This window comes from Pyrgilauda ruficollis, unplaced genomic scaffold (assembly GCF_017590135.1).
Source record: "Pyrgilauda ruficollis isolate IOZ18807 unplaced genomic scaffold, ASM1759013v1 scaffold59, whole genome shotgun sequence".
NCBI lineage: Eukaryota > Metazoa > Chordata > Aves > Passeriformes > Passeridae > Pyrgilauda > Pyrgilauda ruficollis.
In genome coordinates, this window is record NW_024527599.1 from 1,107,090 (window position 1) to 1,124,736 (window position 17,647).

At 45.4% G+C, this 17,647-nt stretch overlaps 2 protein-coding genes across 3 annotated transcripts in view; one reads left to right on the forward strand and one right to left on the reverse strand.

Annotated features, from left to right (window-relative positions):
* Nucleotides 1-2,882: 2,882 nt before the first annotated feature.
* On the reverse strand, nucleotides 2,883-17,641 carry VEZF1 (vascular endothelial zinc finger 1). 2 transcript variants are annotated; one of them, XM_041482567.1, is made up of 7 exons: nucleotides 17,366-17,641; nucleotides 11,427-12,124; nucleotides 10,643-10,706; nucleotides 9,474-9,657; nucleotides 7,819-8,040; nucleotides 5,696-5,740; nucleotides 2,883-5,337 (listed from the first exon to the last, which is right to left on the reverse strand). In XM_041482567.1, the coding sequence occupies exons 1-7, from the start codon at nucleotides 17,396-17,398 to the stop codon at nucleotides 4,910-4,912; spliced, it is 1,674 nt and encodes a 557-aa protein (XP_041338501.1). In that variant the 5' UTR covers nucleotides 17,399-17,641; the 3' UTR covers nucleotides 2,883-4,909. The 2 variants fall into 2 exon arrangements, with proteins under 2 accessions (XP_041338501.1, XP_041338502.1); XM_041482568.1 differs by lacking the exon at nucleotides 5,696-5,740.
* LOC121361652 (zinc finger CCCH domain-containing protein 18-like) overlaps nucleotides 16,860-17,647 on the forward strand; it is a 5,665-nt gene continuing 4,877 nt past the window's right edge. The window contains exon 1 of the mRNA XM_041482570.1: nucleotides 16,860-17,229. The gene's annotated coding sequence lies outside the window, so the exon portion shown is untranslated. The remainder of the gene's footprint in view (nucleotides 17,230-17,647) is intronic.

Here is a 17,647-nt window from a genome sequence, read left to right on the forward strand (position 1 = left end):
GTCTGGTTTTCAGAAAGCACCGATGCTTCCCTAAAGGAAAAGCTGGGACTTCTAAAAATCATAGAAACATGGAACGGTTTGGTCTGGAAGGGAAACTCAAAGCTCATCTCACTCTAAGCCCCCACCAACAGCAGGGACACATTCCACTAGACTAGCCCAGAAACCTGAAGAACAACAACAAAAAAAGTGTTCTTTTTAAGAATGATAAGCCCGGCTTGCCCAGGTCTGGGCTCCAGGGCGGTGCAGAGGCCGATGAAAGGACCGAGGCTGCCACAGGCGTGTGGAGGGAGCTGGCTGGACAGCCTGGCTCAGCTCCTCGGCACTGAAACACTCTTTCCAAAGCAATACCAAAAAAGGTTTGTTTCTAGGTCAGGACCTCAGCACTCAATTTTAACCAGGGGCTGACAGTCCAATCTGAACACAGCTGTAAAATGGATTCGCGGGAGAAGCTTTGGCATTCCTTTTGTAATTAGAAAACAGCCACTGAGGCGTGTGCCTTTAAAGGTGAAAGCTATTTTTGACATAAAAATTAGCACGTAGTTCCTCTGTCATCCCTCGGCTGCTGTGCTGGGAGCTGTGAGTGAACAATCCAAAGATAAGCAAGAAGTATAAACATGCTGAATTATACAAATACGTAGAAGGGGATCAGGTTGAATTTGTTTTATTCTATGACAGTTAGGAGACAAGGAGATTTATTCTTGCACTTTTTCTCCTAAAAAGCACTGGTTAAAAGGTCCACTTAAGCACTGAAACCCCAATGGCATTAAAAAACTTGAAGAGCTTTTAATAGCTACCTATTGAAATTACTGTTAAATCTATTTTTGAGATGGATAAACTAAGCTACCAATGAAGCAGGGCAGGAGTTTTTGGAAGGGCCCAGCAGTGAGAAACTGTCATTCATTTCTCAACAACTCAGCTCCTGTACAGGGACCCTGAGATAGAAACTACCACAGTGCTCGATGCTTTAACCTGAGCGTTCTTTAAATTCCAATTTTCTATCTTTGGTGGGAATCTAACCCTGACAGCCTTGAAAATGAACCCCAGGCAGTTTTCAGGATACGGCTCAGAGTGGCTGTTTCTAAAATAAAAGTGAGGGAAGAGCGAGCAGAACTTGGAGGCTTATCAGCACCCGGAATGCCCCGGCTAATCCTCGGCAGCCCCGGCCCCTTTATGTAACCTGGGATTGCTGCAGCTCAGCAGCTTACTGGGGTCTGGGTGCTTTTCTTTAAACCTCTTGTGGACAAATGCAAACATTAAATACTTCTTTCTTTTGCCTCTCTAAGGAAAAAGTTGTTGTAAGAGGGAAAAAAAATGTTTTATTTGTATCAATGGCTAGTAGAATTAAACTTGTATGCTGAAACTGAAACGTGTTTCTCTGTGATCCATCATGACTGAACAGAACTTTCCCAATTTACAATACTCGGGTGTAAAGCTTGAAAAAAAGTGAATCCCAAATTTCTCTTCACCCCGAACACTCTCTGGAGGTGTTGGGGTGTTCCAAATAAAGAGAAAACCAGCCCCTTCACAGCCTGTACCCCATTTCTGGCTGCAATACTTACATCCCTGTGGCCACCTCCCCGCGGCTCTCCTTGCCCCGAGGATGCTTTTCCGTGCCCTCCATCTGACTGCTCTGACTTTCCACGGCACGCATCCTTCCAAGGCAAAATCAGCTCTCAAGCTCTCGGCCGGCGCTAAGCCATTCACCTCACGCTGAATGCTTACGGAAACTTCAGAAGGAAAAAAATAAACCCCCTATTGAACTCCTTGCAATCGGAGACCTGAATGGGCTCGGTATAAACCCCACTCGAACCAGCGGCAGCAATAGGCTTCCCTGGATGTTGGATTCGATCCAGCTTAAAAGTTTCCATGAAATAAACTAGGCTAAGCGCATCAGCTGCATAGGAACTAACTCGGTGTAACAGGAGCATCTGTTCTTCACGTCCACCATTTTCTCAGAGCCTGAGCCCGGCGGCGCTGCGAGGTGCCAGCGGATCCCCGGCCGCGCCGGCACGGGCACGGGCACGGAGCAGCAGGGAGCATGCACGTCGTATAAACTACTGCACCAGGTAGCTTTTGTTTGTCAGAAAAACAGCTTAATGTATTTGCAAGGATGGCATTACAGAGCGAAGTCGATGTCCGCACTGAGACAGCAGAGGAGCACACCTCGGACCCATTAATACACGGTACAAAGCAAATGTTTACCCAAGTACAAATGAAACAGGTCGACAATTAGCTAATGCAGCTTTGTGGACATAAACCAGGTACAGTCGAGCAGAACCAACATAAAATAAAAAGGAAACAGCCCTTTTCCTACGCCACGCTAACAGCACCGTGGTTAGTGGTTTGGGAAGCCTCTGTCACGGTGAAAAATCTCCTTGCCGGTGTTTAATGTGTTTATTCTACTGCTACACTGCTGGGATAAAAATAACAGCTGGCTGTACAAGGGACCCACTGTCAATACTGCAGTAATTGACAACATACAATTAAGTCTCACACCTGTTTATTGTAAGTAATTCATAGATAACCACTTCTAGTACACATTTTCATATTGGCTTTTAATGCTTTTGTTCTCTTTTTTTCTTTTTTTTTTAAAGCTCAGGGATACCCAAATTTCACCTAAGGGTCATCACTGTGGTTACCCAGACCCAGAAGGCTATACCTACTTTGGGAAACTGGTGCAAGGTGGTGTGGTGGCCAGGGATGGCAGAGATGGCTGGGGAACTACAGGTCCCAACATGCAGGACGGTGTGGAGGTGGCAGCGGGGCCGGGGCAGCGGGCTTGGGGACATGCTGGCCGTGCACGCCGGGCTCTACACAGGGCCAAAACAAAGACCTCTACACACCTGGAGTAAGAACAGTGGTAACAAAGTCATAGCTACATATTCTTCTCTACATTTTTGTTTATTGAGACAAACTAATTAAAAGGCACAAACATAGGGCATATGTTTACATGGACATTATAACAAACATATACATTAAAAGTGTAGGAATGTGTTTCCTTTCTGCTAAACAGAAAGTTCCTAAGCTTTTATATATACAAAAGTTGTACAATTTGATGTCCTAAAGTACAAAAGATCATTTATAAAATTATTTTACACTAAGCTCTATTATTTTTTTTTTTGTTTGTTTTTGTTTTACTATGTAGTCCAAGCCCCTAGAACAGTTTCACGTAAGGATACAGATACCTGTCACCTGAGCCAGCAGCCTGGCAATCACTGCTCGCACGGACACGGCCGGGGAGGAACGGAAGCAGTCCAGTGTGACTGGTCAGTCCTGCTAGCACTCTGTGAAAATGCACACGCTAATCTCCAGAGCTCTCAAATTCATTAAGATAAAAACATCTCAACTGTAATTTATTTTTTTTTTTTTCCTCTTTTTTTTTTTTAAATTTTATTTAATGTAGAGGTTGGGTTTAGGGTGGTTTGTTTTTTTTTTTTTTAAACAAAGTTTTAAAAATGTGAATATGTGACATGATAGTCTAAAAAGTATATCTGTTTCCCTAGACTTTGCTTTCTACTTTATGTACAGATAAACAGGTTAAGAAAAAAAAAGCACATGTAGCTTAAACATGTGTGACCATTTATGAGCAGTTCTGGGCTGGACAGCTCAGCACCCCAGAACTCCCACAAATTGATAGAAATGTGTTAACACAATAGAAGAATAACGTAAAAATGATGATGTTTGCAAATATTTACAAAGTTGAACAGATTTGCACAACACTTGATTAAGAAATAGGGGAGAAATTAAAAGACGCTCTCTGCTTGTCCTGGAGGGGCATCCTACCTAGTTAGTGGTTAGAATAAAAACTGTATACAATTTAATATAAGACAAAACTTCTAGTGAACAACTAACACGTCTGTCCCCTGCTGAAACACCAGCAGGCTCTGACTGGGAGGCAGAGGGCATAAAAATCACACCCAGGGCCTCCAGAATCTTCCAGCTTAAAGCAATTTTCCTTAAGTTTCCAAGCACTCCTTTTGCTCCTAGATAAGAGTCCCATGGGGGTCTGACTGTTCAGAGACCATGTTTACATACATTTCGACTCCTCTTCTGTCAGCCATGGCTGTTTCTCACCAAACAATAACAGGTTTTTTTAAAAAAATGTTGACTACAATGCTCTATTCCCTTAGGGTAATATGTTGGGTAATATTTACATCTCCAAATATCAGGTCACAATCCCTATTATATGTTGAAGTTAGAATGATAAGTTATCATATGCTTTGCATATCAGAGCTGGTATCACCTTTCCCATAGGGAATGCTGCCTGAAATTACCATATTCCCAAAGGTAAAATGCATATTTTCTCCAAAAATGCATTTTTTTTAAAATGACAACATTGTAATGCATTTACTCCTTTAAAAAAAAACAAAAAAAAAAACATCAACACAGACAAAGGTTCTACACTAGCTCAGAAACAGTGGACTTGCCTGGCAGGTTAAAATGAGCCATCCACCCTGTCACAGATACAGAGGGGTCTTTGCTAGTGTTTAGATTAAAATAATTTTCTAAGTTATAATTTGAGGGGATAAAACATAAAACTGCTTTTTTTAATTACCCTTTTTTTGGGTTTTTTTGCTTTTTTTTTTTTTAACTCTGGCAAATAAGTATCTGTTCTAATTCAGCATCTGTCAGCTACAATGTAAAACTTACTTTAAATGAAGTGCTCCAGTGAAACTCAAGCCTGAACCATGTGAGCCAAATCAGGGGGAAGATGCTACTGTGGTTTCTGATGTTGTTGCCCCAGTGTCTTAGTCTGAATTTATTATTAACTAAAACAAAACAAAACAAAAAACCCAACAGAACAAAACAAAAACAAAAAAAAAAAAAAAAACCCAACCAAACAAAACCCAAAAAAGAACTGCTGGTAAGGATTCCATTTTAATCCTTTTTAATACTGTTTAGAACTTATTTACCAGGGAGGAGAGGTGGGCAAGGCCTGGGGCAGGAAAGGCATGCTCTCCACTGGTCTCATGGCTATGTTGAGGGGACCAGCCAGCGTCATGGGGGTGGGCAGGTTCATGGGGGACGTGATGGTGACGGGGTGCGCTATGTTCACTGGAGCGGTTACCGGGGTGGGCAGGTTCACCGGGGTGGTGAGCGTTAATGGAGAGGTCATGGACAGAGGACTGGTTATAGTGACAGGATGCCCTAAGTTCATCGGACTGGATATATTAACTGCACTTGATACATTGACTGGACTTCTCATGCTCATTGCAGCTGCCACTGTGACTGGGTTTGTGATAGTCCCAGAAGCCACAGAGGACGTTATATTGAATGGAGTAGTAAGAGTCACAGGCGTAGTAGCAGCAGTGGAGGTTTGGCACAAGTTAGCAGCTTCTAAAAATGAGACATAAAAAAGACAAAAAGTTTTTAACACATAAAAAAAACCATGGACAAGATTTAAACAAAACAAAACAAAACAAAAAACCCAAAAACCGAACAAGAACAGGTACAAATTCTGGAATTATTTTCTTTAGGTATTATTAGTAAGTTAAAACTGTTAACATTCTATAGCCTACAGGAAATACAAACTCTCATGCAGGTCATTTCAAATTGAGTATTTTTTTTTTTTCCTGAGAAATCAAGTGAGGTTGTCTTAGCAAGAGGGTTTTTCCATGTTCATAAAAACAGTATTGTACAATCAAAAAAATCCTCCCAAGAGGAACAGTAGAAATAGAGGAGAGAGTGTACATACCGAATGGTACGTACTCTATAGCCTTCTCAAAGGTGAACTGACATTCTGTGAAGGTTTTAAAAAGTCATTATTAGGGACTGATAAGCAAAGCTCGTTTCAATATTTACCTGCTTATTTCAGTCTTAATTATTGCTACTAAACTGCTCCACTGCTCACGCTACCTCTACTTCAAGGCTACCCCAGCAGCACATCCCTCAACCCCCATCAGCTCCTCAGCTTTCACATAAGCTCCGGCTCCACACCACGTTGGTTTGGGGGGTTTTGGGGGGGTTTGCAGCAAGCAGGACTGAAGTGCAGAGCAAGGGGGACCCAGGAGGCCGGGGCTGGGGAGCGGGGCTGGCCGGGGGACGCGGGGGGGACGGGAATGACTCCACATCCATCAGCACCACCTGCCGGCTACCCACACCGGGAGGCTCCGGGAGCAGGGAAGGGGAAGGGCTGGCTGCTAAAGAAACAGGGAAAATACACTCTGCATCAACGTTACTAAGCCGTGTCTGCTTCCACGTTTGTAGGGCAGGACCCCAAGCTCAGTTACACCCACGTGTCAGAGGTAAGCCAGGAGCAAAGAGTCCACTTTGCCTCTGGGGCAATACAAATATAACTTTGAAAGCAACATTAGACCCATTCAAGGGTTACTGTTGGTTCTTCAAAGTCCATAGCTAGGAGGGGTGGAGAGGAAGGGAAAGAGTAAAAAAAAATAAAATAAAAATTGTGAAAATAAATTGTACTAGACCAAAAAAAAAAAAAAAAGTCCCATCTAGTGTTGTAAAGCCACCACAAGTGGAACTAGCACAGGAGAACCAGCATGGAAAGAGCAGCTCAAGCATGGCACTGACTGGTCTAACTTCACCTTCAAGCAGTCACACTCAAAGACACAGCCCACCCATTCCCCTTCCCCAGATAAGCTAAAAGCACCAGCGTGACACCACTGTTACCCACCCACCTCCCTCACCCTCCTGCCCCAAACCACTGTTCTGTTAGAGCATATTCAACATTCAGTAAGAAAGGAAAAGGAAACAAGACATAGGAAAGAACAAGAAGAAAATAATTCTCAGTGATTTTTCAATCCAACATCATTTGCTTTATCTATTTAGTGGCCTGATGATATGTAATGCTTCTGTTATCACTGCATTTTAACATGAATAAGCTGTTTCTGCACTGTCTGATCACAGAATTCAATTACTGGCATAACAAGAGGAAAGGAAGCAAGCAGCCTAAAACACAAACAAGAACCTAGAAAACAAAAACAGACTGAAGAACTGAAAGGAAGGTTGAGAGAAAAGGAAAAAATAAGGTGAGTCAAAAACATTCCTAAAAACAGCCAGTGAAAAAGAGTAAGCAGTGGTCATTAAGAACCTCTAAAATATGTAATCCATGAAGTCACATGATGGGCATTAATAATCAAAGTGTTGTGAAACAAATAAGCAGCAGCAATGGGAGAATTTAAACTACTGTATCCTAAAACCACTAAACTGAAACAATCTGTTCCCTGCAATGACCAACAACAGCAATCCCACTTCAATTACAGCAGCACAGGTAGAGGTAAGCTGTGAGCCAGCACTGATGAGAAACAGGATCACTGATTACCTCATTTTGTAATGAAACAAAGCAGCAGACAGAAAGAGAGAGAGAGAGAAAGCTCTGAGGTCTAGAAAACTTCATGCAAAGACAGTTACATGATGATAGAGCAGATGGAATAAATTGGGAGAGACAAGATGAACAGGACACAGAAAGCACACACGTGCACCCAGTGCTGATGCAGGGCAGAGGGTGTGTGTGTGTGTGTGTGTGTGTGTGTGTGCAGACTGCTGAACAGGGTAAACAAGCACAAGCACAGCTAAAAGCCACATGCAAGTCACTCCCCCACTCCTGCTTGGAGCAGACACAAGCTCCCCTCTGTAACTGATGGCTCTAGGGACACAGGCAAGCACAGAGAGCAAGTCATGAGCACATCATTTAACACACCCTCCTCTGGGGCCTGTTTCCTCCTGCTCTCTCTTAGCTATGACTTCTAAGAATGAAACTGTCATGCAAGACATCCTTCCTGACACCTCAAACTCCCTGTATGACTGTGAACTCCCCAGTCTCACAAACCCAAGCACGTCAATATTGGTTTGTTTTACCTTTCTTCCTGGCTTTGACGGCCTCTTCCCACAATCTCAGGGTCTCTACCTGCTTTCCAGGCCAACTTGTTACGTGCTGCTGCTGCTGCTGCTGTTGCTGCTGCTGCTGCTGCTGTTGCTGTTGTTGTTGCTGCTGCTGCTGCTGCTGCTGCTGTTGTTGTTGTTGCTGCTGTTGCTGCTGCTGTTGCTGTTTCTGGTTGCTGGTCTCTTCACTCATGCATGCTATGCCAATCAAGTAAGAACACAAATTCACCTTGAAAAGTTACTCTGTTTTCTGCTGGCATCACAAAGGCAACTTCTACAAAGAGCATGTGGAATCTCACAGGATTCCAAGAACAAAATCACAGAGGTGTTTAAAACAGTATCATAGGTTCTGTGCTTCATAAAACTACTTTTCCAAGAGCTAAAAACCAAAACATAAGTCAAGAACATCTACTTTTAAGTGCCAAAACCAGACTTTTATCATTATTTAGTTTGTGTTTAGGAAGAATGAAAGACTCCAATTAGCCTCTAGAACTCAAACTGAATCCACTTTTTCTAAACTTTAGCTCCAGCTTAAGAATGAAAAATTAAAAAAGCCTTTTTACTTTTTATTGCAAGTATAACTTAAAATTTTCAGTTTACATCAGAGAACAGCCTGTCACTACTCTCTGGCCCCAGTACAGCTCATCATTTCCACCTCTAACAACTGCTCAAAATGCCTCATGTGAACTGGCTTAGCACCACCAAACTGGCTTGGGAAGCCAGAGTTGTAACCCTATACCTTGAAAAATACTTCACATCCAAATTTCCTACTAAGCTCAACAATCAGGCATTTCAGACATTCCCAGTACCTTCAAATTATACAGGAGTAACAGGAACTGCAAAGATGTTGTAAATGAATACACTTTAAAGGCTTTAAGGACAAAGTTTCCAAAGACATTCCTTACTTCTGCCTCTTATTCCTCTGAAAACCCGTTTTATATTACTAACCATGTGGGGTTAACTTAAGTTACAGGTATTTTAATAGGGAAAATTTGAAAGTCAAGTCTTCATTGGCTTGCTAGGCATTCCCAGGTCCAGAGTTTAAGTCTAGAAGGAGCTATTACAAACATCTCATCTGACCTCCTGCACAACACCAGTCAGATGCCATTAATGGCCAAAACCTATCAGGGCTGGATTTAAATCCTTTTCTTGTCAGCTACTGCCTGAGGGAGGAAACACTGAGCCCCAGGGTCAAAGCTCAGAGAAAGCAGAGAAATCTTTCTCCTGATTTTGATGAGCTTTGGATGAGGCTTCAGATCTGAAACCTGGCAAATCTTAGCAGTTCTTAAATAGTCTAAAATCTCCAGGCTATCTGTTGGACTTTTAGACCTGCACAGTTCAGGAATTAGCACTGAACTTAAAAGGTCAGAAAAGCTGGGAACTCTTTTCTTCAAGAGATGGATCACTGTATGAACTGCAGGGCATTCCCAAGGGATGAGAGCACAGTCTTGCAGCAAACCAACTCCACACATGCCAATTCTTGAGCTGAAGCACATTCTGTTACTAAAGATCTACTTTTAAGAGGTGTGACCACCCAGACTGACAGACACGTAGCCGAGTTTAACGTCATCAAAGGCAATTCCCTTCGCAAACACATTGTTATTAGAAATGTTTGTAAAACGTTCACCTACTTTTATTGATGCCTTGTTTACAGGTATTACAGTTGATACTTTGGCTCTGCCCGTGTGTCTTTAAGTGGCTGGTGATATATGCTGCACTCAGAAGTTTACCACAGATATTACACGATACCTTTCCTTCATGGCGCACCATGTGTGTCCGCAGTCTGTCTTTGGTGGCAAAGGCAGCAGTGCACGTCTAGATGGAGGACAAAGTTACACTTGAGGGGCAGACAGAGCAGCACAGCATCACCCACAGGCCCTCTGGGAGCCCACGTTACCTGGCAGGTCCTAACAGTATCCTAAGTACATTGACAACTTTAAGTTTTACCTGTATTTATAGAGAAACAAAAATCAAACTACTCAGCGGAGACTCAGAATGGAATTTGCTTCTGAGACAATCAGGACAGAAATCATATTCTACACTGCTTGAACTTTCTGAAAACAGTGGGTTGCCTTACCCACCAATGCAAGAGGGACCTTATTAAAAACACTTACAATAGGCAAAGTTGGTTTCTAATGTAATTTTACTGTACAAATATGAACTTGGTACCTTACACTGCTCAATTACTTCTGCTCCCATCCAGAACAAGGAAACAAAACCTTTTCCTAACACTGTTCTTTTTACCCAAGGCTTTTATTTAATAAGATGAGTCACTAAAACAGGTTGGAATAAGTACGGATATTCCAAGCAAAACAGTTAATTGTTCAAGGGCAATCAAATTTTTTCTCCTAGACTCAGTCATCAACTTAGGACAACTTGCTTTCCCCTTCCAGCAAAATAACAGATCCAGAATCAACCATTCCCACCCATTTTAAATAGATGTGCTGAGAAAGACATTTCATTTGAACATGCTGAGAAACACACTGCACACATCACCCAGAAATGAGCACTAAGCTGAGGATGCTGCTACAATCCTACTACTAAGTTAAGCATATGGTAAAACAGAGCAACTACGCTGTTCTCCAAGAAAGAAAAAAGCCTCTAATCTTCCTAAAAAAGCAACCGTGGTATCTTTTTAAAGTTCCACCAGAACTCCAGCACTGTGGTATGGTGGCAAATGTGGCTTTACTCCTAAACTTGCTTTTCAAAAGTCCAGGAGTAAACACAGCTCTGGAAAGATTCACCTGAGTACCACTGACACAGTAAGGTATTGTTCTTAATAAACCATTTTAGCCCTTACTTGGCATTTGAAGGGTCTCTCTGTTGAGTGAACATGTTTAACGTGACAGCTTAAATGATCAGGCCTGCAAGAAAGAGATGAACAGGAGAAAAGTGCACACTGTTACAAACACAGAGCCAGGACACCTTGGCCAGCAGAGCTGACACCGAGCTGGCCGCTCCCTGCAGCCCCCATCCCTCTGACAGCCAGGATAAATCCCTTCCCCTCACCTACCAGGAGCTTCACCTGCAACACCTCACAGCTGAAAACCAACCTGTGGTTTAAAGCTTAACTCTGTTCTCCTCACACACCTGAAAATGGCACGTTTGGTCACACCTTGTGTAAAGGTGAGAGCGCAACAGCTCTAAAGGTTGAAGTTTTCTCTGTTGCAAGCACAGGTACAAACAGAGCCGGCAGCAGTGCAAGCTCCCCCTGTGCTGTTAGTGTCCTCCACCCTGCTGTAAGACCAGGTGACAGTTTCCCTGCCCTGCCCCATTTGGTCACAGAGCATGGCAAAGGCTGGTGAAGGGGCTCTGTGCCCACCCCCAGTGACACAGACACACATGGGACCTGCATGAGGTCAAGAAACCATTTCAAACCACTTTCCTAAAAAAGAGACCACTTCTGGCCACTGTTAACCTTGCTCAGATGGAGACTCCTCCACCCTAACTGCAGACAAGGCTCTTTATCCCCTCACCACTCTCCTCAGACGTTTGGTTCTCCCAGCTCCTCACTACCACAGCTTAACCCTTGTTGCTCATGCAAAGCCAACAGCGGAGCATGCCTGGGATTTGCTACGTGGTACCTTGAGAAGCCTTTTCCACAAACACCGCAGGTGTAGGGTTTCGTGATGCCACCTTCGTGAGACCTCACGTGGTAGGTCATGCGATCCTTTCTCTTGAAGCGCTGATTGCAAATGGGACATTCGAAGGGTTTCTCGTCCGAGTGGGACAGCTTGTGCCGGTTGAGGTGGTACACGTCCCTGAAGGCCTTTCCACACATCTCACAAGCGTGGTTCTTCTTCACGGGCTTGCTGGGCTTCTTCACCGTCTGCGTCACCGCCATGGCCGTGGCGCCGGCGCTGCTGCTGGGGTTGGTGGCAGAGGAAGACGTAGTGACTGTGGACAGGATGCCTGCGATAGTCGAAACCAGTGAGCTCCGGCTGTTGTCACCAGCGATGGTCGAGATAAGGGGCACCATTGTGGTGGGAGTTTTCTTTGGCCGTGACACTAACTTTATCCCTGTGTGGCAGGACTCGTGACGCCTCAAATGGTAGCTGTCCCTGAAAGCTTTGCTGCAGTAAGTGCACACAAAGGAGGTTTTAGGTTTTTCCTTTTTAATCCCAACAATAGCATCCTTTAATGTTTCTGTTGCAGGCTGAGGTTTCTGCGTTATTGGTAAGGGCAGAATCGGCTTCTGATCGGGCGGCTCAACAGCAGAGCTCAGGAGAGGCAACAAACTGTTCTGTGCTGCCTGCTGTTGGTGATGGGAGGCTTCGTGTGCCTAAAACCAAACATTCACACTTAAATTCTCTGGATGGGTGCTCGCTCTGGCACGGTGAGAACATTTACAAACGACAGGGAAGCACATTCTAGACCAAAAGCCATGGAAGGAACAACAGGGGAAGGTTACATAATGCTGGTTTTGGACAAGATAAACCGCTCGCGCTGTAAATGCCCTGGCTGTGCAGGCCCTGTGGTAAGTGTAGGACACAGCACAACCATCAAGGAATTATTAAGTTTCTGGAGGGCAACTTTTTAAGGAAGACAACTAGGTGCTTGTCAGATCTTTTAATAACAGCATTTCATCTTTACATAACAGATAACTCATTTTGCTAATGATCGTATCAGATGGCACAACAGGACTATCTCTGGAGAGGATGAAGGCACTGACAGGAGTTGCAAAATAAGGCCCCACCTTTAAGCCGAGCTTAGTGCAGAGTGAGAATTGAACCGCAGCCACAGAGAGCCAGGATGCGATAAGGCGTCTTATTTAAACAGCGTGTTCATACCCCTGTGCCAGCACTGAAACCAAAGCAACTGGGATCGGGAGCTGTCTAAAGCCACATCTCTATATTTAGCAGGTTCCTGATGCATTTATCCACTGACCACTGTGCTCTCTGCGTCTGGAACTAACAAGAATAGCGGCACGGCCTTTTTCTCTTCGTCAGCAGCTACTTTGTGCTGGGAAGAGAAGCTGATCGATACACTCTGGGAGACATCCAGAGATGCTGGAGAACACGGTTTGGGGTGTTGGGAATAAACCCTGAAAGCTGTTTGAAAGCAGCCAATACCAACTAACTTTGAATTACAGAATCTGTGGCAGAAGCTACAGGGAAGGGAAGGGGGTCCCGCAGCCAGCACCGCTCAGCTGAGCTGCAGCCTGCCTGCCACGGGCTGTGCTGCACCACGCGTGGTTATTCTAAGGCAGAAACGCTGTTATTAAAACTCATCCAGTCAGACTGGGACAAAACCCTGGCAGATACAATTTTAATGTGGTTTAGAAACCACACAGACCAATTCAGCCTAATGGAGCATTAAAATAAATCACTCCAGCACCTTAAGCCAGTTTAAGTGCATCTGTATTCAAGATGCGCCTCGGTCTCATCAGACCAGTTTTAAATCAGGCTCGTTATTAATGCAGTGTGCCAGGCCTGAAGCTGAGTTTGGGGAAACTTGCATTCCCATTAGATCAGTACCACAGCCTTCCAGGACTCCTTTCCTATGGCTCTCCTCTCAAAGTAACATGACTCAAAGGTGTGAGAGCTGAATAAAACACTGTGCCAGTGCACAACCCTGACCTGTCTACTTTTACATCAGTTGGGGTGGACAGTACTGGGAAGTGCACTCGGGCTAATTCTCTTCCCATGGGAATCCATTTCAACATGTCCTTTGGACAAGCCAGTATTTCCAGAAGCTCACTTTGGGCCTTTTTCCTAGTTGTATCCTGGGTGCTTTGCCTGCCTGGATCGCAGCAGGGACCACAGCCCCCCCAGAGCATCTCTCCCTTGCTGTGGTGCAGCTCCTGCATCACTCCAATCTCACTTTTTGGGAGCGTGATGCTGGTGATCTTTGGAGAAAAGCCATGGGCGGATACCAACACTAACCCACGTGGGAAGGAATACAAGCTCTCAAACACTCCAAGCCTATGTGACAGGAACAGTTCACAGGAGAAAGCCTGGACTCTGGACACTAACCGGAGACAAAACTTGTGGGAATCATTAGGAGCCAGGCCAGGCTGTCCATCTGTATCTGCTTTTTAGATCCGTCTGTGCTGAAGCTCGGGATGCAACAGGTAGGCTGGATATCAGCACACCTGCCTGGCCACAGCAGCCACCTCAAACAACAGCCCGAGGGCTGCTTTATTCCAGGGAGCGATTGCTGAAGAGCTGCATCCAGAACTCTCCTGGAGGCGACGCTGCTAAATCAGGGCACGGCACAAGCCCCAGCAGCTCCATTAAACTTTTCCCTGACTTCAGTGACAATTGTGGATGTTCAACCATTTATTTTCCATGTTTTTAAAAAGGTTTTGACACATCTACATTGCATGAAAATAAGAGTTTGCAGGATACGCACCGACAGCACAATACTGAGCAAGTTGTGCACTTCAACACAATGTTAACTTAGAAAAATTCTGAAATGTTTTACAACTTCAAATTGGCATTAAACAATACTGTTAAACCGCACCAGAAGACACTGCAGAGCACCTAATGATAGCTCCAGAGATACAATTTCAAAGGCAGAGCTAGCAGATCAGATAATGGAGAGCCCAAATCCTTTGGACAAGGTTCAAACTTAGGCAGTTTATGGATATTTTTATGCCTCAAAGAATCGTCAGCACTTCAAGGTAATGATGCACTTATTCCTACAGATCTGATGGAGACAGTGGACATAAAACAATGTACATTCATCAAGCTACAGGCTATGGAGCTGCTGCTTATATAAGTCTGCTTATCCTGGTTCCGAGGGAGCCAGCACTGCTCGCAGCCCCTCTGCCACGAGCTGTGTTCCTCAGTTTCCAAGGGCCGTTAAAGCCTTTTTTAAAAGGATCAGCCAGCATTTTTTTTTAACTCCCAGTTGGAGAAGGGAAGCCAGCACCTGCTGCACGCCTCTGGCAGGCGCAGTCATGCAGGCTCCAGCCACGGTTTTACTTTTTTACTTGACCCAGCATTAACGTCAAGTCAACACTTTGGAGATATTTTGATGGCCTGGGACAGGCTCTCCTGCAAAATCCCCTTGTTCTGTCACTAATTCCTTCTCTCCTGGGGGGGCAGTAAACAAAAAAACCCTGCAATTCATGACCCAGAGTGTAGGATGTGGCATTGTGAACTTCCAATGCCAGAGGCTAAAATATTTTTGTGCTTCAGCCTTAATGTGAGAGCAACAAATTAGCATGAGTCATATCTTGAACACTCCATCTGATGGATGAGTCCTCCTCACATTAACAGATACAACTTTCACTTCCCGAGCACATCCTAAAAGTGGTTTTCCAACTATGCATTTTGGGGACTAAGAAGATCCAAACAAGAACTGCTTATTCAGTAGCGCGATTGTTTCTTTAGAAAGGGATACAATTCATCAAAATGCCACCTAAAAACAATCAAACAACTTTATTTGGAAGGAACGGTTTACAGTCGCACAGCCCACTGCCACAGGACTAAAATTAAGACATCGAAACCTCCTCTAAAAACATTTGGCTAAAAATTACAACTTCATATTCCACATATTAAGCTGTCCCTTAGGAATCCTGTCCCAGCTGGAACGCACACTTGGTTTAACACTCCCCCCAGGAAGAACAAGTGTGAATATTCAGTCATTTCCATTTGTTATTTAACTGACACTGGGGACAGGCTTTTAAATCCACGCTTTTTAACTAGTTTTAACTAATCAGCTGGATCGGGGCTGATGTGCTGCTGTGGGAATGGGAAGAAGAAAAATGAAAGTCACATCAGGACTACCTCAGTGCTGCTTTCTGCTGGGTGCATTGGCACGCTCGCACCCCAAATCACTGATTCTAACAAAACCACTCAAGAAACAATATCCAGCACTTATTATGAGCTCTGAAAGCTTTATTATTTAGAGAGGGGGAAAAAAAAATCAGAGGAAAATTTCCACGTCACAGTTTTATGAAGATGCTTCCGAGTCGCACGTTCGGAAAGCGAACTGCTGACTCTTTAATTAAAAGCAGCAAAGCTGACTCCTAAATCAGCGTGTGACATCACTACTTCAAAACTCAGCACCTTCAGAAAAGCACGGACGAGCAGCGAGGAGCTGGACACGTACTTGAGGCATTACTTGGCATTTCTCAGCCTGCTGCAATACAGTCCTGCCAGCCTAGGAAAAATTTCCCCTGGAAAACGCTCAGCTGGGAGGCAGCAAGGCACTAAAGCAGCCCCGGCTCGGAGGGAGATGGCCCTAAACTAAGGAGATTAACTTCTTAGCGTGAAGTTTCCTACGTGCGAATCACAACTGCCCACTAGAGTGGGAAATAATTCACCAGACCTCAGCCCAACTCGATGGCATCGCCCGCATCCATGGGGAAAAGGCGGAAAACCCAGCGCCCAGCTCCCGGTACCGGCTCCCCGGAACATTCCCGGCGTGTTTTCCGAGGCAGAGAACCCGAGCGAGTGACTCATCCCTTGGTACTTGCAAGGGACGAATTTTTCCTCCCTAAAGGAATGGTGCTCTCGCTCTTGGCGGATTTATTCATTCAACTCAGGTTTTCAAACTCGTGTCACGGGTTGGGTCTGGGTTTAATTCCGGGGAGGACAGTGAGGAAGCGAGCGGCCGCCACCGGGAACGTGCAAAGAGGATTATTTTACCTTGAGAAAGGTGATGTGCTGGGCGCTTTTTTTTTTTTTTTTTTTTTTTTTCCCTCCGCTGCTGCTGCTGCAATCACACATTTTATGTTTTCCAGCGCAAAAAAAAAAAAAAAAAAAAAAAAAAAAAAAAAAAATCCAGGAGAAAACAATCTGGTGAGAAAGAGCTGGCGAGGCTCACAAAAGCCAGGCAAAGATTATTTTTTTTTTTTTTTAGTTTTTTTTGCTGGTACGTTGGATTTTCTTCGGAATTACATAAACAGCGGTGTTTTTAAGTCAGTCTTTCACCGACAGAAAGGGGGAAAATTGTGACTCAGTTGGCAAAGGGAGGGGTTGCACGCTCCACCGTCCCTATTCCTCCCCATTCCCGTTAGGATTTCGCCAGTTTTTACAGAAATCCGGCCCGCTCGCGTCCTATTTTAAAAGAAAACAAGCTCCCTCGTCAGCCGGCCCTGAGTCAGGCTGTTTAAAGAGGGATTAATTTATTCTCCCAGACACGGCGTTTGTTCCATCGGGGTTTTGTTGGAGCCCGGTGGAAGCTTGGGGTTGTTTTTTTTTTTTTTCTGTTGTTGTTTGTCTCTTTGGACGAGGGGGGAGAGAAAAACAAGCAAACACCAAAAAAAAAAAAAAATCAAGCGCGATCTCATGTTTTGCGTGGCAAGAAATAAAAATAAACCATAAATACGAACATCGGTGGTTTGTAATGAAAGCGGGAAGGGAGCGCGCTGCGGGGCGGCGGCGGAGGGAGAAAGTGCAGGAGGGAAGGAGGAGAAGCGGAGCCGCGGGGCCGGTGAGGCGCTGCCCGGCGGGCCGGGTCGGGCCGGGCCGGGCCGGGCCGGGGGCGGGCGGGGGNGGCGGGGCCGCGGCCGTGAGGGAGGGAGGGAGAGAGGGGGGGCGCGGGCAGCGCCGCCGCCGCGGGGCCTCACCTGAAAGAGGAACGCGGTCCAGTTGGCCTCCATGGCGGGGGCGGCGCGGCCCCGGGCGGCGGCGGCGGCGGCTGCGGCGGGCGGTCCCCCCGTCGCTCCCTCCCCCGGGCCGCAGCTACATGGAGCCGACAACAAAGCGGCGGCGGCGGCGGCGGCTCAACATGGCAGCGCCGAGCGGCCGCTTCCGCTAACCTCGGGCTGCACCACTGCGGCCCAGAGGGGGGAGGCGGCGGCGCGGCGCCCCGGCGGGGCGGCGATGGCCCGGGCGGCCGCGGCGCCGCC